The sequence below is a fragment of the Ornithodoros turicata genome, chromosome 4 (assembly GCF_037126465.1).
Source record: "Ornithodoros turicata isolate Travis chromosome 4, ASM3712646v1, whole genome shotgun sequence".
In the NCBI taxonomy this organism is placed as follows: Eukaryota; Metazoa; Arthropoda; class Arachnida; order Ixodida; family Argasidae; genus Ornithodoros; species Ornithodoros turicata.
Window position 1 is genome coordinate 51,169,130 of NC_088204.1, and position 25,531 is coordinate 51,194,660.

General features: G+C 48.7%; 1 protein-coding gene across 17 annotated transcripts in view; it reads left to right on the top strand.

Annotated features, from left to right (window-relative positions):
• Positions 1–24,960, top strand: part of LOC135391530 (uncharacterized) — a 181,390-nt gene extending 156,430 nt beyond the window's left edge. For 7 of the 17 annotated variants that reach the window (XM_064621807.1, XM_064621810.1, XM_064621808.1 and 4 more), the window contains 4 exons: positions 16,733–16,786; positions 17,417–17,506; positions 18,280–18,560; positions 23,185–24,960. In XM_064621807.1, coding sequence (XP_064477877.1) covers positions 17,452–17,506; positions 18,280–18,560; positions 23,185–24,798 — 1,950 coding nt within the window. In that variant the 5' untranslated portion in view covers positions 16,733–16,786; positions 17,417–17,451 and the 3' untranslated portion in view covers positions 24,799–24,960. The remainder of the gene's footprint in view (positions 1–16,732; positions 16,787–17,416; positions 17,507–18,279; positions 18,561–23,184) is intronic. The other 10 variants (XM_064621819.1, XM_064621821.1, XM_064621817.1 and 7 more) reach the window with 2 other exon arrangements.
• Positions 24,961–25,531: the final 571 nt, after the last annotated feature.

Consider the following 25,531-nt stretch of genomic DNA (forward strand, 5'->3'; position numbering starts at 1 on the left):
AACCGGTTACCGCATCATATTTTTTCGGTTCAGTTCCGGTTCGTTCAAGGGGAGAGAAAAAAATGTTTACGGTTTGGTTTGGATTCGGTTCGACAAAAAATAACGGTGTTTTGCGGTTTTCGGTTACGGTTCAGTTCCGGTTTCGACCCCTGGTTCCCTGTAGTCAATTTCTCTCTGCAGAAAGCTCATCAAAAGCCGCAGCTCGCAAGAGTCAGAACTGGATGCCTGAATGGTATGACCTTCTGCACGTTGGACGTTCGTCTGAGACGCGCAGTGGCGGTAAAACTCCAGCTCGAGATCGTGTGCAAGCTTCTTGAGCAGTGAAAGATGAAAGTCACTGAAAAGGTTAGCCAGCTGTAGGACTCGAACCCACATCATCTGGATTGCCGGTCCAGGGCTCTATCAATTGAGCTAAGGTAACACGACTTCTCAGCGACTTCCAGGGTGCGTCATCTGCAGGGACAAACCAGCCACTCTCTCTCACTCATCCTCCTTTCACCCTTACATTTTTTCTCACTCACACACACATTCATAGGACGGGATCGACGCAGGCGGCAAGTGATGAACATGAAAGAACTGATGTTCTGAGGCTGGAACAACATAGAAGGGACAAATATATACAAAGCCTCAATTTGCCTAAGAAATTAACGATGAAAGATGAAAGTCACTGAAAAGGTTAGCCAGCTGTAGGACTCGAACCCACATCTTCTGGATTGCCGGTCCAGGGCTCTATCAATTGAGCTAAGCTAACACGACTTCTCAGCGACATCTTCTGGATTGCCGGAACCCTGGAAGTCGCTGAGAAGGCGTGTTAGCTTAGCTCAATTGGTAGAGCCCTGGACCGGCAATCCAGAAGATGTGGGTTCGAGTCCTACAGCTGGCTAACCTTTTCAGTGACTTTCATCTTTCATCGTTAATTTGTTAGGCAAATTTAGGCTTTGTATGTATTTGTCCCTTCTATGTTGTTCCAGCCTCAGAACATCAGTTCTTTCATGTTCATCACTTGCCGCCTGCGTCGATCCCGTCGTATGAATGTGTGTGTGAGTGAGCAAAAATGTAAGAGTGAAAGGAGGATGAGTGAGAGAGAGTGGCTGGTTTGTCCCTGCAGATGACGCACCCTCGAAGTCACTGAGAAGGCGTGTTAGCTTAGCTCAATTGGTAGAGCCCTGGACCGGCAATCCAGAAGATGTGGGTTCGAGTCCTACAGCTGGCTAACCTTTTCAGTGACTTTCATCTTTCATCGTTAATTTCTTAGGCAAATTGAGGCTTTGTATGTATATGTCCCTTCTATGTTGTTCCAGCCTCAGAACATCAGTTCTTTAATGTTCTTGAGCAGTGCTGGTTTAAGGACAATGGTGTTAGAGCTTTCAAGGACCGAAAGGCTCTTCAAGTTGCGCATCCGTACGGTTGGGGTACTGTAGAGCTGTCTTAGCTTCCCTACGTACGACTTGAACTGGAGCGTGTCACACTGACGTGTAACTGACTTGGGGAATCTTGGGGGATCTGACTTGAACTCGAGCAGGTGGCTCAGATGTTCAGAGAGTAATTTATACCTGTTCCCAAACTAATTCTTGAGAATCTCAAGCGCTCCGGGATAGTTGTCGTTAGTCTGATCCAAGCCCTTGATGGCCTATTCTGCCTTGCCCTTGAACGGTGAGTGGAGATACTGGAACCTCAGTACGTTCTATATAGGTTCGGGTTTTTGTGGACCGCTGCGTTGAACTGGTCCCAAAAGGACTGCCACGAGGACAGGTCTCCGGTGAAGGGCTCAATACGTAATTTCGGTACACCCACGGCATATAGCAAGTTGTGTCCCGAGGGTCATCCACTCCAAGCGGGAATGGTGGTCCAGTTTTCTCGTGGTTCCTTAAGATACCGCTGGGCTGCCAGTCGAGTCGTTGCAATTTCTTCCAAGTAGCGACCGCATTCAGCAGCCTCTGCCTCCATTTCGGCTTCATCGATGATCGAAGAAATATCTCGGTTCATGTCGTTGAGAGCTGAAGTCTTCGTGTTAAAAATGTCAAGTTTGACTTCTAGCTCTTCTCTTGATGGAGGGGAGCGCTGAAGAATGGAGCGTATCTCGTCCACAAGCCTGGTAATACTGGCACGAACTGGTGCCCGTTCCTTACGAAATCGGTCCATCGTGCATGCGTCTCATCAGTCTGATTCAGGAACTGAGCAGAGACTTCCTCCCGGGTTTCGGCACCAAGAAAAACTGTAAGAAATGCTAGCAAGACTCCGACTCGCAGACTGGTGATGAAGACATGTTTATTGAGCAAGCGATGAACATGGAATGAAAAGAAAGCTCATGCGCAGGTGAATGCTCCTGCACACGGAGATGAACGTGCGACATACATTTCGCCCTTTACTTTCCGCAACAGGGCGATTGTTGAGGCGGGCTAGTGCCGCCGCAAGGGAACGACGACGCGTGCTGTGTCGAGGGCAGGCCTCGATAACATGTTCTGTGTCCTCCAATTCCCCCCCCCCCCACTGTGGGTGAGGAAACCTTCAAAGGTCTCCAAGGGTGTCACTGGGAAGGAATTGGGGGCTTTGTACTTGTCCAGTAGCCCTTCTCTGGCGGTGTTGTGGTCGGGGCAGCGCATAATGACGTGCTCGAGGTCGCGGGAACGGAACAAGAGCCGCAGTGTGGAGAGGGAGCAAAGCCCATCTTGTGCAGGAGTGCTGGTGTTAGCACGGACTTTGTCCTCAGTCGGTGGAGCAGAACGGCTTGTCTTCCCTTTAGGTCTCTTATCGGCAGAGGTTGGTAGAAGATTGCCGCTGCTGGGATCGCAGCAAGCCGGACACTCTGAAGGTGCCTTGAAAATCGCCTCCTGTTGCTGTCAGGGTTGTGCGGCGTTGGCGTGTTCGGTGGTTCACTGTGGGCAATAGCGGCGACGAAATCAGCCTTTTCATTCTCATCTATTTCGACGTGTGAAGGTATCCACTGGAATTTCACACTGGACTCATATTCTTTTAAGCTGTCTACAATCTTGCCAGGCTCTTCGACTTGCGAATCATATACCGCGTTGCTTCTGGAATGGCTTGCTGTATGTCCCGCTGCGACATGAAGGAAGGAAGCAGGGTGAGAATCTGGCAGCGTACTTGCTGTGACTTGCTTTCCCCTAAGCTGTTCTGATGTTTCGAAGCAGCTCCTCACTCAGCCTATTGTTGGAACTTGACGTCCCAGGAAGCGAAACGTCAAAAGCCCTCTCGATCTGTCGGCGCGTCTTCACATTAAGTGCGTCTCTGCTTTCCATCTGCTTTTTCCCCAGACACAGAAGGCTTTTTACGTTTCCTGACTGGTGTCACGTGGATCCCTTGTGTTTGGGAAGAAGAAGCAGTCGAACTAGAAGGACGTATTCTCTCTCTGCTCTCTGATTTTCCTTCGTTTTTCACTGACCGAAGGCAAGCTCCTCTCCCAAACTACAGGAGAGAACCCATGACAGGAGGCGGACGGGGTCGCAGGACCCCAGGGGTCCGCGACGCCGAGGAAGCACCTGACCCTGGGCGATCAGACCAGACTAGCGGTGGCGACAGGAGCCGCTCCCCGGTAGGGAGAGGCTCCAACGGAGAACTTACGCCAGCATCAGGGACATCACAAACGGAACTCCTGAACGCCTTCGATGATGAGGAGGTGACGCCCCCGCTGGCAGACGGAGACGTGCCCACGTCCATGGATGTTCCGCACGACCCCCCCCCCCCCTAGCTCACCATTCCAAATCGCCACATATAAGAAAAGCCGCCCAAGTGGAATCCCAGTTGTCTTCAAATGTGTGGGGGAGTTGGATTCTTTCTGGAATGTCAACTCCAACTCAATAGCCCATGATGTACTCACCACGACGCAAGAGAAGGTTCTCCACCACCGAATCAACAAACATGGCACCCTCATAGTCCACGTCTTGTCGGAATACTCAGCGCAACGCCTTCTGAGCCTTAGGTCCGTCGCTGGGATCTCAGTCAAAGCCTCTATCCCACAGTCCTACCTACGCACTACCGGAAGAATCACTGGTGTCCCTCGACGTTACAGCGAGGAACAGCTACTCGAATACTTCTGTTCCAGCGGTGTCACTGAGATAAAACGGGAACTTGCCTACTCTCGAGAGAATGACGGGTCCGCACACACCATCGTCAAGAGTAGCGCACTCCTGACCTTCAAACCTGGCCAGGCGCTACCAGCGGAGATTCCCCTCGGCTTCACGTACTTCCCCGTGTCGGAATACGTAGACCCGCCAACGCAGTGTTTCAACTGCCAGAAGTTTGGCCACTATGCTCGTGACTGCCGCAGCTCAAAAAGATGCAAAGTGTGTTCTGGCCCACATGATTATAAGCAATGTACCTCACGATGTGAGCCCACATGCGCAAACTGTGGCGGCCACCACGCTGCAACGTACCGTGCCTGTACGGTCGCAAGGGCAGCAATAGCTGCACACCGACGGCGCATGCTCAGTGCCCCTCCACCCCGTCGCTCCACTAATCTCCACACTGCTCACTTTCCGCGCCTATCTGGCTGTTCCGCGACACCCGCACACGCTGATCACGGCCCATCGAAGTCTTTTGCCTCTGCCGTGCCACATATCGCGCGCATCGCGGCCCAGGCCAGTGGACAGCGGACACCAGACCCTAAATTCCGAAGCCCCGTCTGTTGGAGGGACAAAGCAATATATCTCACACTGTAGTCGCAATGCTCTTCGCCGCCTTACGCGCCATCGTCCAGCAGCTCCCAACGGCAGCAGACTTACCTGCAGTTCAAGCTATACTTGCACTGGAACCTCTCCTCCGTACTGGCTCCTTCCTTACGCCCGATAATGAATAATGGTCGGCCTCGCGCCTCAATGGTTCATTATCAATCAACCACGATCTTCCAGTGGAATTCACGCAGCCTGCAATCGAAGTTGTTTGACTTCCGTCAGTTTGTGTGGCGCCACAAATTCCCTGTGTTATGCATCTCAGAAAGCGGCATTAAGGATGACTTTTGTCTCTCGAATTACGTGACCTTTGTTTCGGAGCCCCGTGGACAGACCAGCCGTGCTGCGCTCTTTGTCCGTGCCGACCTCCCGGCGATCCAGCGCGACCTGCGAACAGTTGGGATCGGCGACTACGTCTGCTGCTCTGTTCGTGTGGGCTCACTTGACGTCACCATAGTCTCCCTATATATCCCACCATCGGTCAGATACAACGTGGATGAGCTGGGCTCCATTATAGCTGGCCTCCCCTCGCCTTTCGTGCTCTGCGGGGACTCCAATGCCCACAATGAAGTCTGGGGCAGCATGCGCACTGACACCAGAGGCCAGCAACTATAGCAGACCTCTTCGCGGACAAGAATCTCTGCGTTTTAAACGATGGCTCTCCAACTTTCGTCTACCCGACTTACCGCTCTTCTTGTCTTGACCTCACCGTCGCGTCAGCGTCCATCGCTCATCGGCTCCTCTGGAGTGTTGATGCGGACACCCTTGGCAGCGACCACCTACCTGTCCTGGTCGGCATCCCGCATGGCCGCCGATCTTCCAGCTCGCACTTCGTCAAGCGGACCGACTGGCCACGATTTGCGCGGGTGCTCGAGTCTTCCCTTGCATATGACGGGCTAAGCAATGCGCAAGACTTCTGTCGCGCTGTGGCCACCGCAACGCAGGAAGCAAGCACAGTGCACCGCGTCCCGCTTCAGTTTTCCGCTACAGACGCGGAATACGAGCGGCTCCGTGCACTCCGGCGACGCGCAGAACGGCGAGCATGGCGCACCCTCCTATCCCATGACCGGCAGGCTGCGAAACGGATTCAGAAGGCTGTTCAGCGACGCCTCCAGAAACTCACACGGGACCGTTGGCGTAACTTTGCATCGTCCCTATCGCCCCGCACACCTCTGTCTCGTATTTGGGATGTGCTTAAAGGCCTTTCGACACCTGTAGCGCAACGCCACCCGTTCCGCTCCTTGTCTCTGGCCACATCACGCACCGAAATTGACCCATAACTTAAAAACCCGAGACTAGGGGACAAAAAACGACAAACACAGACAAGGTCTCAAGTCCCCTTGTCCCTCAAGTCCCCAAGTTGTCCCCTAGTCTCGGGTTTTTAAGTTATGGATCTATACCACCAGCTCGCTTGCTACCTCTCTATCCTCTCGTTGCCGAAATTGACGTTGCAGAGGACTTTTGTGCCCGCCTCACCGCCTTGCCTACTTCAACTGAAACTGCTACTACTCCGATGCCATCTACCAGCAACACAGTCCTGGACTTACCTTTTACACTAGAGGAGTTAGACTCTGCCCTATGTGCCTCGCCCCAACATACCTCCCCAGGTGCAGACCAGACCTCGTACAAGGCGCTCCAGCACCTTCCGCATATGGGGAAGCAGCACCTCTTACGATTCTTCAATGCCAGTTGGCAGCAGGGGCAAATACCCGAGGAATGGAAATTGGCGATAGTTGTCCCCTTGCTCAAACCCGGCCAGTCGCCCCATCACCTCGACTCCTTCCGCCCGATAGCCGTTACAAGCTGCGTGGGTAAAACTCTGGAACGAATGATTTTCACCCGTCTCATCTGGCACCTTGAGAGTGCTCGTTTCTTCCCGGAAACAATGATGGGCTTTCGCTCATGCCGTTGGTCACTCGATAGTGTCATTGCTCTGGTCAGTGAGACGCAGCAGGCTCGCGCAGACGGCTTCCTGACCGCTGCTGTTTTCCTGGATATCAAGAAAGCCTATGACAGTGTCCAACATAATGCAATCCTTACTGCTCTCCAGGACGCTAACGTAGGGGTATGCCCCCTATCATGGATCCGGGACTTCCTCACAGGCCGCTGCCTCTTTGTCCGCACTGCTGACGGAGATACCACCTTGTATCCCGTTCACCGAGGCGTCCCGCAGGGAAGCGTACTCAGCCCCCTCCTGTTCAACATCATTATGGCCTCCCTCCCTGCACAGCTGCCCAGCCACACCCACATCACAATCTATGCAGATGACATCTGTATTTGGACCTCTGCTCTTCGTCGTGATGTGATTCAACGCCGTCTACAACGCTCCTTGAACACAATCTCCAACTATCTTGCCGACCGCGGCCTTGCCATCTCACCCGCCAAAACTGTCGCCATGGCCTTTTCGCGGAGATCGTTCCACAAATATCCACTCTTCATCGACGGTTCGCCCTTAACCTTTGTGAAAACCTGCCGTTATCTGGGCTTCACAATCGACAAAGGCCTCACATGGTCATCTCACGTGAAGACGCTTGCCACGAAAGCCTCCAGCCAGGTCAATGTCCTCAAACGTATCGCATGTGCGTCCTAGGGCCCGTGTTGCCAGGACCTCCACCGAGTTCATACGGCTCTTGTTTTGGGCACACTGCGATACAGCCTCCCGATTCTTCATGACCTCAGCTGCACACGAGAGCAGGAGCTCCTGAACCTCCAAGCCCGCAGTCTCCGTGTTTGCCTTGATGTCCCTCGAACAACGGAGACATATTCCGTACTCGCCGAAGCTCAGGAGCACCCTATACCCATTCTGCGGGACTCAGCCACCCTTCGCGTCTACGCCCGCTGCCTGACGCAACCCTCTCATCCTCTTCGCTGCATTGCTGTGAGCTGCCCTGCATCCGCTTTTGCCAAAGCAGTTGCCCGCTTACGAGACTGTCTCCCGTCCTCGACACCTGCCACTACCTTTGCGCCAGCAATGTGGACCTTAAAACGGCCTCCCATTCACGCCACAATACCAGACTTTCCCCGAAAACAGGCAATCAGCCCTGTGGTAGCCCAACAACTCGCTTTGGCCCATCTCACCTCTACCCATCCCCATTGCCGACAAATCTTCACCGATGCTTCCGTAATGTCTGACGCAGCGGGCGTGGCCTTTTACGTTGCCGATACAGACCATGAGCAGGTCTACAAACTGCCCTACCCCATGTCGTCCACCGAGGCTGAACTGTTCGCCATTCTTACTGCCCTAGAATATATAACTGACTTGCCACCTGGGAAATGGGTCATCCTCACAGACAGCAAGGCGTCTCTCCTCCGCTTGATGTCGGCCCGCTCCAACCTCATACAGGGTATAGCCAGCTTGATCATTCAGAGGTATAACGGGCTCCGTGCCAATGGTCATGCTTTGTCCCTTCAGTGGGTGCCCGGTCATGTGGGCCTGACCGGTAACACACGCGCAGACGCGGCTGCTAGACGAGCCGCCGCAGCTGTTACTCCTGCCACTGCACGTCCACCACTTACACTTTCGGCTTGCCATTTAGCTATTCGCCGCCGGTCTGCAACCCGTGCCCAAGCATTTAGATCTCAAGCCGCCGCCTACAGCAGTCACGTGCAGTCCATCGACCCCTCGGTTAGCTTTTTCATTGCGTGTCGCTGCAGTCGTCAGGACGAATCATTGCTGCACCGCCTCCGTCTCAACGTTGCCCGCACCCCATTGCTCCTCTACAAAAGGGGCCAATCCAGCTCCCCCTTGTGTTCCAGCTGTGGCGAGGTGGGCGACATTGCTCATTGTCTTCTGCACTGCCAGCAGCACATCCCCCAACGGCAAGCCCTCCATCGCCGTCTAATACAGCTGGGCTACAACACACTGTCCATGGCCACCCTCCTCGGTCCCGTCCCTCGGCCTACTCAGTGGGCCATCACCACAGCCCTGCACCTCTTCTTAAATGACTCTGGCCTTGCGTCTGCCCTCTGACTGGACGTTCTTCGAACTTTCCTTCGTGCCTGTGCTGCACTGCGCTTCGTGCCTGTTTTTCTGTCATCTTTTCCTTTCTTTTATTTCTTTTGTTTATTCTCAGTTCCTTTTTCTTTTCCTTCCTTTTCTTTCTCGGAATAGCAAGCTGGCAATAGCCTGGCTGACATTTCCGTTTTCATTTTTTCACTCTATTAAACATATCCCCCCCCCCTTGTGTTTGTATGAGCTCGTTAATTTGTCCAATAGTTTCGTCGGGCGTTGCGAAAGGCACATCATCGCCGTTGCTTCCAGACTACACTGACGTAGTCACTTACTCTGACTGCATCGAAGTCTTTAGGTGAACAAAACAGTTCCTGCAGATCATGTCCGATTCGCGTGCATTCGCTGTCCTTTCGGCACCAAGAGCAGATTTCAGGGCTTTCATACCGATGCTAGACACATATCGGAAGTCCTTTGTACGTAAACCTTTCTTCTTGTGTCGACGGCAATAGTCTGCGCAGTAAACACGTTCACTACTGTGCATCGAACTCATTCTTCTCAGAGGAAGGCACGACGAATCACGACATCACAGACGATGAAAACAACTCCCACACACAGATTGAACCTAAAGACGCCGATCTTAGGTGACGAGGTTGTGCTGTTGTCCGAGCGGTGCAGGTAAGGAGGAATGAATTGGAAGTACATATACACTTTTGGAGTGAAAATTGTCATATGAGTCACGTGAACCTGTGATATAGGGCTCCAAAGGCGTGGGTTGAAGGAAGTGTACAGGTTCCCACAGCCTTGACGTCGACTGCTGTCGAAGTGCAAGGTCATCCGAGGAAGTGTCCAAACGCTTTTTCGGAGACAGAGTGAAATTAGCAGTGGTATTGACGACGCATAGTAACGCCGTGGACTGTGCTTGAGTGCGGCTTCCTAAGTAGTTGCGGCCTTTGGGAAGCTACGTTCCGCGCAATTCATACGTAGGCGGTTTTAGCACGGCACCGCCTATTTACTCTGTACATGAACCCTGTTCATATAGGTCACAATACGAAGGGCAACGGGAAATTCTCCACGTTGCCTCCTAAAATTATTTTACAAATATGAACCGCTTTCGGTCAGCGCGCGCACGAATTCAGCGCTGGGGGGGTTCCTGGCGGGCGACCCCGTACCTTGCATTCATTTAAAAAATCGCCGCGTGAAGCACAATCAAGAACGAATCACGATTTTTTTGTAGGTGCGCGGGGAAAGGATTTCCGAGTAACATATAAAAAAATCAAGGCATGTTTTTGGTAGGTTTTTTGGGTCAGAAGCGTGCTAAATCTGCCAATTTTATGAAACCGCTTCTGTGTTCAGGAAAATTTGGATGCAATGCACTGGTGCAATCATGGTGATTATTGTACCAACAAAAAGAGCTTTTAATTACGAACACATCGGTGTGTGTTACATGTCTGTGCGATAAATGGGCTGCGCGGCAGAAGTCATTAAAGTGCATCCATTTTAACGCTCTCACCCAAGTTTGGCATTTTTTTCAAATAGCAGCGATTTGCGCCAAACCAGTAAGAAGCCGTCAATCTATTGTCCGTCTGCCAGAGGATAAGCAGAAAAAATTTAACTGCCGTGCGGCCCACCGCTGCCGCTTAGGAAGCGCTGAAAGTAGGCCGAATACACCGCATTTCTTTCTCCTCCTCTCCCTCGAGAACGGCTATAACATCTAAGTTTCTTTTATGGTCTTTTTTCATCATTTGCGATGTGGTAACACATATTTTTTTACGGTGAGATCGGCGATGTCGAGGTTCCATGCTTGGCTGATTTTCGGTGGAATCACCCCGCCTTGAGTGAAACCGTAAAACGTGCATCACCAATCCTATGCAGCTCACCAATGAATGTCATGCCCAGATGCTCATACTTTTTAACTGTGAAAGAGTATACTTGATGCTTGCATTGAAAAATGTTATCTTCCCTTTTGTGCCCTGCACATCTCACAAAACCATAGTTTAGGTTTCTGAGGAGCACAGTTGAAAATGCAAGACACCTGCAGACGTCCTGTGGTATAATAGAGGGTGGCCTAGACTGGAAATCGCATTAATGGCCGATTTATATCGGGCGTTGGCCCGCCAGTACCCCCTTGTACGAAAACGGGAACTTCACACTAAAACGCGCATTTTTATTTAGTTTTTGCTAAAACATAACTCGCTAAACTATGGACTTCTACTGTGGAACGAAGCTCTTTAAACCATAGGGGGGCCCTAAGAAGGAACCAACGATTGGATTTCCCTTTTCTTTTTATTCTCGTTTCGTACGTGTCGACATACGCGGCCTATAGAGGCACCGTCGGCGTACACTGCACCATTTTTTCCTCCCATGCAGGCTGGGACTATTTCTTCCTTGTTCTTTCCAGGACCGTTTCTTGCGGAACCTGTACACATGACACTACAAACGTTTTCCCATGGTAAAGTACAACGTTTGTAGTGAAGAGAAAATCACTTGCTGCTTACGTATAACAGTAAATCATTTTAGACCTTTATTTTCTCAAAAAAATGTGTATTTTTATAAAAAAAACATTTTCTATTCCGCAAATGGTGCAAGAAGAGCATTACTAAAGGTGTAATATCGACATACACCACATTTTATCAAATGTCGATCATTAAGGGTGTAAAGTGGGGAGTTGAAACAGGTGGTTACCGTCTAATACACCTTTTTTACACCCCATTTGTATTGGGAATATGGTGTTAAAAATGGTGTTTTATTTCGTGAGAGAAAAATTACGCTGGTTTCACAGCTCCGCTCAGCAAGTTATCACAAGATAGACGGCAACCTGAGTTAAAAACACAGTATTTGACAGGTATTTAGGTATTTAGCTGATATCTTTGACTCTGAAAGATGAAAGTCACTGAAAAGGTTAGCCAGCTGTAGGACTCGAACCCACATCTTCTGGATTTTTCTTTCATCTTTCATCGTTAATTTCTTAGGCAAATTGAGGCTTTCTATGTATTTGTCCCTTCTATGTTGTTCCAGCCTCAGAACATCAGTTCTTTCATCTTTGACTGGTTGCAAGCGTGGGTGTTAATTGCAAAAACGCATTCCCGTCACCGTTACAAACATTTTCCGCCCCACCACATGTAACGAACGTGCCCTAACAAATTGAATTTCAGTATCACAGTGAACTTCACCACATAGCGCCGCCCCAAGCCAACCATCACCCCGAATGACAACGTTCTCGCCCCAGATTTGTTGAAAACGAGAGGAGGAGCCTATTTTGTACCATTATGCACGGCACAAAATAGGCTCCACCTCCCGTTTTCAACAAATCAGGGGCGAGAACGTTGTCATTCGGGATATTGGTTGGCTAGGAGCGTGCTATGTGGTGAAGTTCATTTTTAAGAGTGTACCAAGCTAACAAGAGTGTACCACGCATTGCGCGCCGGTTTAGGTTCTACGATGGAACCACGGCTGGAAGTCTGCCGTGTCCAGGGTGGTGCTTGCCATAGAAGCAAGAACGTCGAACTGTATGTCTCGGCCACTGGTCTCGGCATGCTGCCGCAGAAGCTTCTATTACACTAGCTGTTTGTGAGGGAATATTTGCCAGCAAAGAATTCCATCATAAAAGGTGTTTTCAATAGCATACTCCCTTTTAAAGGAGGTAAGAACTCCTATCTGCAGGTGTTTAGTTACAGGTGTAATAGGTGTCTTATTGGTCTTCTACACTTCGTAATTCTATTTACAATTCGTTGTTCAATACTACACTCTTAAAAATGAACTTCACCGCATAGCACGCTCTGTGCCAACCACTGTCACGAATGATATCGTTATCTGACCTGATTTGTTAAAAACTGGAGGCGTACGCCTTTTCTGTGACAATTATGAACCGCATAATTGTCACAAAAAAGGCGTAAGCCTCCCGTTTTCAACAAATCATTGCAGATAACGATATCATTCGAGATGATGGTTGGCTACACTCTTAGAATTGAACTTCACCACATAGCACGCTCCTAGCCAACCATCATCCCGAATGACAACGTTCTCGCCCCTGATTTGTTGAAAACGGGAGGAGGAGACTATATTGTGTCCATTATGCACGGCACAAAATAGGCTCCTCAGACGCTTTCAGACATATGTCGGCACAGTTCCCTTAGAAGTCGGCCCAGGACGCACATTCCCCCAGGGCGTCAGTCGTGACGTTGCCCACTTACGTGAGGCCGACAACGGCAAGCCCTATGACCACCACCACCACCACCATTTTTAAGAGTGTAGGAGCGTGCTATGCAGTGAAGCTCATTTTTAAGAGTGTACTTCTTCATAACGTGTGCAGCACTAAACTCTTAGAAATGAACTTCACCACATAGCACGCTCCTAGCCAACCATCATCCCGAATGACAACGTTCTCGCCCCTGATTTGTTGAAAACGGGAGGAGGAGCCTATTTTGTGCCGTGCATAATGGGCACAAAATAGGCTCCTCCTCCCGTTTTCAACAAATCTAGAGCGAGAACGTTGTCATTTGGGGTGATGGTTGGCTAGGAGCGTGCTATGTGGTGAAGTTCATTTTTAAGAGTGTAGTACAAAAACGCACTTTTTCCGGATACGGGCGAGTAGACATACCGCCATCCAGATACCTCTATTCATTGTTACGTCATCTGAAGAACTGTATCACCCAATCAGACGCCAACGCGGAAGTACACATAACGTTCTGCTCTACACTCTCAAAAATGAACTTCACCACATAGCACGCTCCCAGCCAACCGTCATCCCGAATGACAACGCTCTCGTCCCTGATTTGTTGAAAACGGGAAGCGGAGCCTGTATTTTGTAGCCATAATGCCGTACATAATGGCCACATAATAGGCTCCGCCTCCCGTTATCAACAAATCAGGAGCGAGAACGTAGTCATTGAGGATGATGGTTGTCTAGCAGCGTGCTATATGTGGTAAAGATACGGACCTATCAGATTCATCTATACAAAAGATGTCACAGCAAACAAGTTAAAATCGCCGTTTGGAGCCGCCACAGTCGGCGGGCCGGCCGGGGGGGGGGGGGGGGGGCGACACAGTCGGCCTGCTACACTCTAAAAACTTAGCTTCACCGCATACCACGCTCTGTGCCAACCATTGCAACGAATGATAGGGCTATCGCTTCTGATTCGAGGGGAGAGGGAGGCGTACGCCTTTTTGTGTCAGTTATCATATATCCAAATTGACTCAAAAAGGCGTACGCCCCTCCTCTCTCTGCGAATCAGAAGCGATAACTCTATCATTCGTGGCAGTGGTTGGCGCGGAGCGTGCTATGCGGTGAAGTTCAGTTTTTAGAGTGTATCTTGGTAGAGTTCATAGCCCCTTTAAGGGTGCTTTCGTTTTTAAACGCCCATTATAAGAGTGTTTTATTAGGAATACACTCAAGTAAAGGGTGTATTAGAAAACACCCATCATTTGAGTGTAAAGGAAACACCAATAAGGTGTGCGCCATGGGACATGCCATTTACACCAAAACGGTGTAAAAAAGTTCACTGTGTTCTACACGACACGCTGAAGATGTGTTAGACGTTTTTAATTGATAAGATAATTGCGATTAGGCTTAATTCCTCCGATAAACGGTTTAAATAAACAACAAAGTCGGTCTCTCCACGTCTCAAACGGTTACGAGACGTATTCACACAAACAAAACAAAAAAAAGCAGCAGCAGTGGCCCGACTACCACCTACCCTGATTTATTTATTTATTTTTGTCTTCTGAGTTGTCGGGGTAAAAACGTATCAAACGTGAACTTCAACACGCCCTTGATACGAACCTGACTTTCATTAATGAGTTTTAGTATAACGTACGCCGTCGCCTTTGCGTACGCAAGGGATACCGTAATGGTTATGCGCAAAGCGCAGAGCTCTGCTAGTGCATGTCGTGCGCGTGCGCAGAACCACCAACACTGCCCCTTACGTACACATAGGCGACAGCGTACGTTATATAAAACACACTATTGCTTCTCTGGTTCGCACGAAGCAGGAAAACACAGGTTTCATAGCACTGTTCTGATCTCAATGTTATACCACGGTGTTATACCACAATGTGCGATACCACAATGTTATACCAACGTCGATGAGAGGCGCCGACCTTCTACCACCACTACTCATCCGTTTTCTTTTCGAGGACGGTTTCGCTGCTGGCAGCTTCGTCGTTGCGCGACTTTTAGGCTTTGCCGCTTTGGGGTGCTCAAGTATTGCGGACACCCGTCAAAGATTCGTGGCACGGCCTCAGGACGCAGCTTTGACCTGTCGCGAGGCATTGTAACCTTCTCTTTGCTTGCGGTGTCATTCAGAGCTTCGCGTGTCACGAGGAATTCGTCCGCTCTGACAATGTCGGATGCGTCAAAGTGCTTCTCGCACACACGTGTCCACTTTGACTCAAAGCTGAAACGTGAGTCCTCTTTCTGAGGTATCGAACGCTTCCACTTGTCTCGCTTGGTGGCATCAGTCGGCAACGCGAAAAACGATACCTTTTCACCAGAATTATCATATCCCAAGCGACACGCTGGGATACAACACGTCTGCGGCATGCATAGATTAGCCGAAATCTATTCACAGTCTAAGGATGCACGTGGATTTCAGGAAGAAGCGTCTACACTGACCAGAACGCGGGCACAAGAAGAGGCATTTACCCGTATCAGCTGGCGTTTTCTCCTCAAGTAGCGACGCGCGCGCCTCCGCGCGGCGGCGGTTCTCCCTAGGCAAACCTGACCTATTGTTCTCCGGCGGAGTTTCGTGACCAGAGAGAGTATCAATGGACCGTGGTTATACCTATGTTATAGTCAGACGGCACAGCTTAAGGCCGTAAACGGAACGGCCGTAAGTAAAGGCCGTAGATAGATAACAGCTGTAATTCCAAGGACGCTGTTATACACGGCGGCTAGAGAAGGTATTTATCGTTCCACGACCACGGGTCGTCTCATAAATGAGTGAGGCAGAAGGGGGACGCGCGTTTTGATGTTGTGCGTGATTGTTGTGGCGCCAAGATAGCGGCCACGGTGATAGCGACTACGATGCTCGTCCTTCCGACATCCCGTTCCACGGATTGATGGAGTATCAAGTAGTGCGCATCGCTATATTGTTGTCACCTGGTTTTTATGCTTGCGCAATGCCGCTGTCGAGAGCATGCCGTTTCCTTTTGGGTTCGAGAGTAGCCAGTTTGGACACAAAATGGCGTAGATGAAGGCTAGCTGGTGGATGAACTCCATAATGTAAAAGCCTGAGTCTGGGCACACAGGGGGACGACACACAATATACACGACTCAGTCGTGTGTTCTGTGTCGCCCCTCTGTGTGCCCAGATTCAGGCTTCTACATTATGCAGTTTGGAGACAACAGAGTTCCGCGAACAGTTCCTTTTTTTATCTCCGTATTCCATGAAAGGCCTTATCGCCGCCGTCTGGCATGACCTTTATCACGTAGTAGTAGTTGAGGCTAACTTTTCTTGATACCTTGAGGTATTCGAGGCCTTTTCTTCAGCTGCCATTATTAAGCTGAAGCATGACATTTATGTCAGTTCAGTCAGTATGTTTTTTGTTTACGGCCTTCGTATTGAAGGCCGTACAAATGCGCCCGTTTGACAGGGGTAGTTTTATGGCGAATTCCGCTGGTCGTTGCAGTGCAGAAAAAGTTACACTGGCTCGAGCGTGCATGTCACACCGGTCGCTTCAATCCAACGTGCATTGCCTTAATTTGTCCTTCCCTTAGCTCTTCGTTCGTTTCTACGCTCCCCCATATGTCGGCACAGTTCCCTTAGATGTCGGCCCAGGACGCACATTCCCCTAGGGCGTGAGTCGTGACGTTGCCCACCCCTGTGAGGCCAACAACGGCGAGCTCTTTCACCAGCACCACCAGCACCACCACCATCTACGCTCCTCCCACTCAGGCACACTACACTGTGCTGTACGAAAACGAACCGCGGAATTCGTCATTAGAATTTAAGCCATGCACAGTCGAGCAATTTCAATAAATCATAATAATAATTGGGAGTAGATTTACAAGCATACATTACAATACAAGCACCTTCAATTTCAATACAAGCACATTACAACACAATATCCATTGCTTCTACTTTTGTCACGTTTCCAGGTGACTGCAGGTCCATGGCAGCAGGCGGACAAAAGATACGCTGAGGAGAGACAGGTATACAGTATAGGATGCACGGAACTTGAGGGGAAATTGTTGCTGCACGCATATTACCTATGTCAGCGCCCCTGCGAATATACAAGGTGTCTCATCTGACATGCTTTAAATTTTAAAAAGGCCGAGCGCTCTCCGCGAGCGAAACCAACCTGTTGCGCAACGCGAAGGCAGAAAGCACGTATGTAAATTGAAAATCTAATGTGAATGTTAATAAATAATTGAGAGCAGGTATATGTACGTAAGTTTGTTTCGCAAGCAGGTTTCTGTGCTCTCTAGCTCCCCGGCACTTGGGAACTTTAGCGATTTTAAAATATGTTCGCAAGTGTGCATCAAGCTTAGAATAGAATAGAATAGAAAGAAAAAGCTTAATTTCTTAAACATGAAAGATGGAAGTCACTGAAAAGGTTAGCCAGCTGTAGGACTCGAACCCACATATTCTGGATTAAAGGTCCAGGGTCTATTTGTCCTTTCTATGTGTTGTTGTATTGTCTCATGTTACTTTCTTGTCAAGTATATTGCATTAATGTTTACTCAGTGAGAAACATCTCTCACTACACAACTAGTTTCCTTCGGGTCCGCTTTCTCCATTCATGCATGCACATACCGGGTGTTTGTTTTTATTTTATACAGATTTTTATATAAAGAGAGCAGCGAGAGCAGCATATATGCCGTTCGTGCAAGTGGTTTTAGGGCCAGGCGGGCATATTCATTCCAAAAAAAGTACGTAACCACCAGACAACTCATTCCTAATACTAATAGATTTTTACAGGTTTGGTGGGTTTATAATTGCACGTTCTCATGATAAGGGTGAAATTGCAGAATTAGAGGCACTCATTGTTTAAATCCAGCACATACAAAATTTAAAAAAAATGCGTGAACGAGCACATACTCTACGAGACCGATTTACATACTCGATATAGGAGACCAGAACACACCAGAGAGACCAGCGCAATAGGTGTAGGAGAGAATAAAAGAAGTTTCTTTTTGAGAAGCCACTACGTTGTCAGCGACACGGGATACGATCTGACAAACTCAGTAGAGAGTTTTAGCAGACCGTTGATAACGTGGCTTGCGTCGAACCGTATCAACCGGAACCAATCAGTGGATAAGATTCTGAGTCACGCACCACTGCGATTGGTTCCGATAGGCACGATAACCATATCAACGGTATACTAAAACTCACTATTGTCTAGATAGTTAAGTATGACTTGAAGAAAAACACCAAACTTCCTGTTTTGATTCAAGTGCCATGCTCATAGAAGATGGGTGTACGCACTTGATGATATGCTTCGTACCATAATAATTAAAACGAGGGACAACCAACAAAGGGTAACGAGTTATCACACGAGAGGAATTCGGCTTCGTGACACATTTGCAAGTGCGCCATCATGTTTGATTGGAGGAAGAGGAAGTGATTGAACCATAACCACGGATTAACATGACTGTGCCTCTTCCATGCCTTTCTTTTAAGAAACTCATTTCATTCTGTCCAGGTGTGAACACTGAGCGCGTAATGCGACTGCGGCCCTGTTGCCGTCAACTTCTACTCCTGGCCAGTGCTTTTCTCGTCGTGCTCCTGTTGAGTGGCTACTCCGATTGGTCTGCCTTTCCTTCTGTTCCCGGTGAAGCGTTGCTACAACATCCATTCTGGAACTATGACTTGGATGCAGAGGAGCCCAGAGACCCCAAGCAGACTTGCATTATTCCGCAAGTCCACCCTCTCCATCCATCTGTATGGTCTTCCATTAAGCCAGCGAAGCCTATTATCTGTAAGGTAACGTTGTCAGCTTCTTCCTTCTCTTTCTCTTTTCCATTTTTGCGTGAGGTCTGTCAATGAAGTTGTATAAGCACACGGCGTATACATTTTACAAGCTGTGTATTTGTCCGGGGGAGAAAAAGTTTAGCCGTATATATGTATATGGGTCATTAGTACTTATGTACTTTGCGTGTACTTTGTATGTACTTAGTGTGATACGTTGAACTTGTTATTATTTGCCGCTGGTGTCATTTGTTCCCCCTTACTAGTTTCCGTATTCCCTGTCAAGGTTCTTGGAGTAAACCCAAACAGATTTTAGAACGTATTTGATGAACGTTGCGCTCACTTAATCCTAACTGCTCGTCGAATTCTTAGCCGACCACATCGATATTTGTTCATGTTCAACAAAAACAGGGGCCGAGCAATAATTGACAACGATAGTAATTTCAATAAGGACAATAAAGTAGGTCTCTCAAAATTGCTTGGTCCATGGCCAAATCCAGTCCGTCAACGCCTTGCCATCGAAGCTTATTTCATTCCCAGCTCACCACCAGCAATGGGGTAGAGTAGCGCCTCAGGCGACGAAAGTCCCCATTCATCATCTAGAAATAAAGTTGTTATTGTTGTTGTTGAGATGGGTTTGTAGCAATGGCAAAGGACAAACGTCACGAGGAAGTTAGGAATCTTGCGAGTTTTCACGACGTTCACCCGTTTTGAAGTTCGCAGGCAGTGTTTAGCATACGTTAAGAACTTATCTAATCCTACTCTCCAAAGCATGATACGTCTCAACTCTAGCAAATTTCATTTCATTTTCATTTTCAATCTACACTATTAAAAATGAACTTCACCGCATAGCACGCTCCTAGCCAAACAATGCATTGAATGATATCGTTATCTGCCCTGATTTGTTGAAAACGGGAGGTGTACGCCTTTTTGTGACACTTATGCAGTTCATAATTGTCACAAAAAGGGCGTACGCCTCCCGTTTTCAACAAATCAGGGCAGGTAACGATATCATTCGAGATGATGATTGGCTAGGAGCGTGCTATGCGGTGATGTTCATTTTTAGGAGTGTAGATTACACTCCTAACACACTCCTTACACTATTGACATTTGGCGCGTATAGCACGCAATGTATTTTCATTGGAGAAAACGGGATCAAATGCCAATTGCCAACACAAGTGTGACACGTAAACTGCGCGAAGTGGTTTCGTGAAAAAGGGAAGGACCAATTCTCGAAGAACGGAAACATTTACTGGAAAGTCCAGCCAACCGCGGCGAGGAAATGTTAAGGGAGGAGGCCCAGGACGAATAAACGAAATCGAACCACGTATCTCTCTATTGCCGGTCGAGTGCGCTGACCACTGCGCAACGCTGGCATCTGCTTTTCGACGACTTACCTACGGGCCTTATTCAACATAGGGGGGACACCGTACTCACTCTCTTCACATTCTCTCATATTGTTCTGCTCATACACACACACACATACAGTCGAACCTCGTTAATATGACACTGGGTAGTATGACATCCTCACTTTATGACCACTCTCCTGAGGCACCGTTGGTTCCTAATGGAGGTCCTGTGTAAAGGCCCCTCGTTATTATGACAACTCGATAATGCGACCATCACCAACATTCTGTGGAAAACACATATTCTTCCCCCGTTATTGTGACCGTCCACCACAGACCGAGTCTTCGTCGTGACCCACGAGTCCAGTGGTCCAGGGATGACGTACGCGCGGTATGTATTCCCCATAGCCCGTGCACGTCAGTCACCGGAAAAGCTAGCCACCGGACACCGGACCGCCTTACCGGACACAGAACCGACACGTCCAACAAACTCCCCAAAGCAGTCGCCGAACACTTTAACGTTCCTGGTCACAATTTTGACAACATTAAACTATATATTCTAGAAACCGGGTTTAGATCCACACGTGACAGACGTGATAGGAAGTCTTATCTCATATACAAGTTCAACGCCCTTCACCCGTCCGGTATCAACAATTGACAAGGCACCCTAGAAACACTTGACAAATAAAATATGCTTTTCTCTTCTATCTCCATTATCATCTGTTATGTTCTGCATGGCCATTGCTTTTTGCTTTCTTTATTGCATGCCACAAGTTTGTATTACTAATATTAAAAAAATAATACTAATAAATCCCTTTGCTCGAAAGAAACAAAGGAAAGGGCTAGCTGGTATAGATCCATGAAGAAGACCGAGAGACACGGACACTGAGAACCTACGTGTGTCGTCCCCCTTCTGTGTCCGTGTCTCTCGGTCTTCTTCATGGCCCTTTGCTCGCTCTGGAATTTTCCCCACGTAACCACTGACTAGAGCCACTGAAGCTTATTTAGTGACTCTACCACTGACCTCCTTATCTTTCGCTATGCTTGCAAATTCTTGCCTGTTGTCCCGTTTCGTCCACGTGTCCGTGAACCTTCCATTTTTCTGTAATCGGTCTGGAGCCTAGATTAGAGCCACTGAATAAGCTTCGCTTCACAGTATCGACACTGAGGTCCAAGGGAGAGTAGGACCGCCATCTTGTTTCGGCACCACACCGGTATCATCCCCATTTGAGGATCAATAAAGGCGGCTAACATAATGCTCCCCGTGGGACAGAGAAGCGTGTATGATTGTTGTGCGATAATCCATGTATTGTCAACCAGAGCGTCCCGAGGATGTCAAGGTGAGCTCAAGACCGCGAACTCGTGCTTGCAAACGAAAGGAACATTTCACCAGCGCACGACAAATGGCATCGTGCGCTAAAGTGCGTGTGGGTAGCGTGGTGCCGAAACAAGATGGCGCATGCTCGCTCTTGGAGCTCAGTGTCGATACTCTGAAGCGTAGCTTATTTAGTGACTCTAGCCTAGATCAGCGTTTCCCGAACTTTTGGCGGTGACGGACCCCCGGAAGCGATGAGAACCAATTCACGGACCCCCCCCCCCCCCCCCACACACACACAGACAAATATACCGGGATACGCTCTGTGTACACTGCATTGCAGACTGCGTTTAATATGCGCGACAGGGTATAACAAGGAACGAAATTGATGTCATCTCTCAAGATTGATAATACCAAACAGAGGTATCATCTGTAGGGCCACCATTGCTGCAAAAGGTCCGCAGGCTGCCAAATATAAAATGCGCTAAACACAGGAACACTCTCAGTCACTTCGAACTCGAAGCAAAACAATATGACGCACTGTATTCCCCATGCTAGCCAGTGCATAACCAGCAACCTCGTCAGCTGCTGCGTGCTTTCGATACAGCTTCAGAAACGATTCCGGACTGGTTTCTTCTTCTTGTTTGTATGTGTATGACTCGGACAAACGTGCATTGCAGGACTTTTCTATCAGAGATTAGAAGCTAGCCGTTGAAGCATGCTTGTAGCAATTTTGGAAGTTCTGGGTGTTTGGACATCGGGCAGCATGTACGAGCGCGTGTTTGTGGGGACGAAAATCCTCACTGAAATGTGAGAGACGGTCGCGGACCCCAACGGACACTCTCGCGGACCCCCAGGGGTCCGCGGACCACACTTTGGGAAACACTGGCCTAGATCATTCGTTCACATAATCCCCTCCACACTCTAACAAAGCGGCCATTCACTCCGGCCGTAGAAGCCCGTACGGACCCTTCCTTCCCTCCGGGCTGTTGACCCACAATTCGCATGAACCTTTAAACACGTCACACCTAACCCTTTAAATACCATGCCAATGATGAGGACGGTGCCCAGAAGAAGAACAGTCTCTGTTCGAAATATCGGCGGCATCTGTCCTGAGGCAACTCCCTTCCTGCACACTGACAGTTTTTCTAAGCAGACGCTTTTAACATGTTTCTTTCGTTGATAAATTGTAAGGTTGTAACTAATAAATTGTGCTGTTAAAATAAAATAAAATTAATTGAAATACAGTGCCCGCAATATCTGCGTCTTCAATAAATGAGAAAGACCCAAAGAGCATTCGCCCTTTATGAAGGGATTACATGGAGCATCATCCATGTTGCTCGTTCGTATGACAATTCGCTTTATCACCAAAATCCGCGGGAACGGCTTTGGTCATATTAACCAGGCTTGACTGTACATATAACAGAAGGACGAGGTAGTGGTATCTACCAGTGTGAGTGTGAGTCTACCAGCAGAGTGAGTGCGTGTCCCGTTAGTTGGATGAGGCCCCAGTGGTAAGTCGTCGAAAAAGCAGATGCCAGCGTCGCGTAGCGCTTAGCGCACACACGACTGGCATTCGAGAGATGCGTGCTTCGATTCCCGCCGCTATGTGGCTTTTTTGACAACTGCCATATTTGAATTGTTCGTGTTCTTAGGCACTTTGTGACTTGTGTTGTGTTCGTCTGTTTCAACCTCAGAACAGTTTTTAAAGTATTGTTGAAGACAGTAACTGGAAAAAAAGTATTCCGTGAACTGCGAAAATATGATTCGAAAATCGAGCCAAATTTACGGTATACGTGAGGCTGTGGTTATTTTCCGTCACAAAAATCACTGATTGCAGCACTGGGGCAGTAATACATTGTAAGGAAAGTATTTTAACGATCAGATCTTCGTTTTTACTGGAAGCTTTTCCGTGAACCCTACACAAAATATATCTTACTCGGTGAACTAATCCTGTGCATTGTGCTATTTTGTTCAGGAAAGATCTCCGTGGCTGACCTACGTCGGTGCTGACGGCGTCCTTCGCCTCAATGCAAGCGCAGGTTACAAGCTGGACTCCCTGCGTTGTTCGTATCAAGCCGTTCTCCGGCTCACGGACAACATCATCCGACTGGGCCCTCCAGTACATTTCGAGAAGCCCACCCGAATCAATTACAGCGCAATATCCATTTCTTGCCATAACTTTCTCGACTTTCCCATTTATTCCAACATCCATCCCGTCGTTGTACCCAAGCCTGCAGCAACTCATGGACTCGCTCAGCCATACAATGTTCTCGTTTTCGGACTGGACTCCGTTTCTAGATTGTCTATGCTACGACTGCTTCCCAAGACGTACACATACCTGACGAAGGTTCTCGAATGTACGGTATTGCGTGGCATGAACAAAGTGGGCGACAACACTTTTCCCAATTTAGTTGCTTTGTTGACAGGTAGAGAGGCGTACACGCAGATTAAGCATCCTCACGGAACCAACGAAACCTTTGATGATCTGCCTCTGATATGGAAAGAGTTTGCCGAGATTGGTTACGAGACTCTATACGCGGAAGACTTCCCACAGTTTGGCACTTTCAACTATTTAGCGGAAGGATTTCGGGATCCTCCCGCAGACCACTACCTCCGCCCTTTCTGGTTGGCTGTTGAACAGTCCTACCTCCTTAGAACTAGTTCCAATTTATGCCTTGGAAATGTAGCTAAGCATAGAATACAGATAGACTACCTTCGCCAGCTTATTACTAAGCAACCACTTAAACGGCCTTACTTTGCGTTCTCGTTCCTCGTTGAGATCAGCCACGAATACATGCAACAAACTGCAGCTGCGGACGAAGATTTCTTACACTTTTTCAGACATCTACACGATGGCGGTTTTCTCCGTAATACTTTCCTGTTCTTCATCTCAGATCATGGTCACCGGTTCGACGCCATAAGGGAAACATACGTTGGACACATCGAAGAGCGCCTGCCGTTTGTTGCTGTAAGACCTCCGACTGAAATAGACAGCGAATTGGGTTCATACGTCCGTGCTGGTCTCCATGCCGCTACGGGTCGGCTAACGTCTCCTTATGACACCTATGAAACTCTTCGGGATATTTTAGCTCTAGTGAAAACCGGCAAACTTGCGACCAGGACTGTATCCCGTTTTGGTCGTAGCCTCTTTGGTAATATACCAGCTGAACGGACGTGCGCTGATGCGGGAGTTCCTTCAAAGTACTGCGCTTGTGACATCGAGCAACCGATCAATATTAAAGATCCACTATCCCAGCGCATCGCGTTGGCACTTGTGGACAAGGTGAATGAGCTTCTTGCGCGAGGGCTTGGTTCCAAGAGCTCCCTGTGCGCACAGCTGAAGCTCAAGACAATAAGGGACGCAAACAGAGTGTTGTCCAGGCCAGGCGAGAGCCCACAGAGGGTTCGAGTGACTGTGGAGGTGTCACCCAGTGGTGCGCTACTGGACGGCATGCTTGAGGTCAAGGAAGACGGTTCTGTTGAATGCACTGATGATGTTAGTCGTATCAACAAGTACGCAAACCAATCAGCGTGCATAGACCATGAAATCCTTAGGAAGTACTGCTATTGCGAGAGTTCCAAAAAGTAGTTGCTCCATTGCCCAGTGATGCATGGCTGTTAAAGGCAATACATTTTTATATAAATAGAATTGTATACTGCCATACATATTTTTACTCGTCGATTGACGGCCGCCTGAAATGCATTTATTTATTATATCTTATCGCAATCAATAAAGTTATATTTACTGAGACGTGCCTGTTCACTGTAGGTCTCCTGTATCAGAACTATCTTTTGAGCACACCGCTAGTTGTCATCCTATACCTATAACCCTGTATTCACACGAGTCAGTTTTCTGCCGGCAGCAAGTCAGGAAGGAGTGAGAGGATATCCGAGATAAACAAGGTCACAACGCGTCTGAAGACGCCCGCTCATTCTCTAGCATTCACACGAGTCAGTTTCCCGGCGGCTGTCAGTTTTCCGATCCCTTCTGTATTCGCGCTTGCATTTCGTCTGTGTCTAGCATAGGACTGACCAATGAAAGAAAAAACTCATTGCACTTGCGCTCCTTGTGGATGATGCGGAGCATTCACGTGAGAAACGGCACAGAGATATGTGCCAAAGAATAGATTCCGAAAATGCACTATGGAATGTACAGTATTAAACCAAATCTCCGTGTGGACGACCCAAACGCCTGTCGGAGTATTTTCAGACGAGGCGTTGTCACATTCGATTTTATTTTCCACAGATGAAGCGTATCTCGATGCTGAGCACCAATATACGTGCCATAGCGTCCCTAACAAGTGATCGACTGGCGATGACGC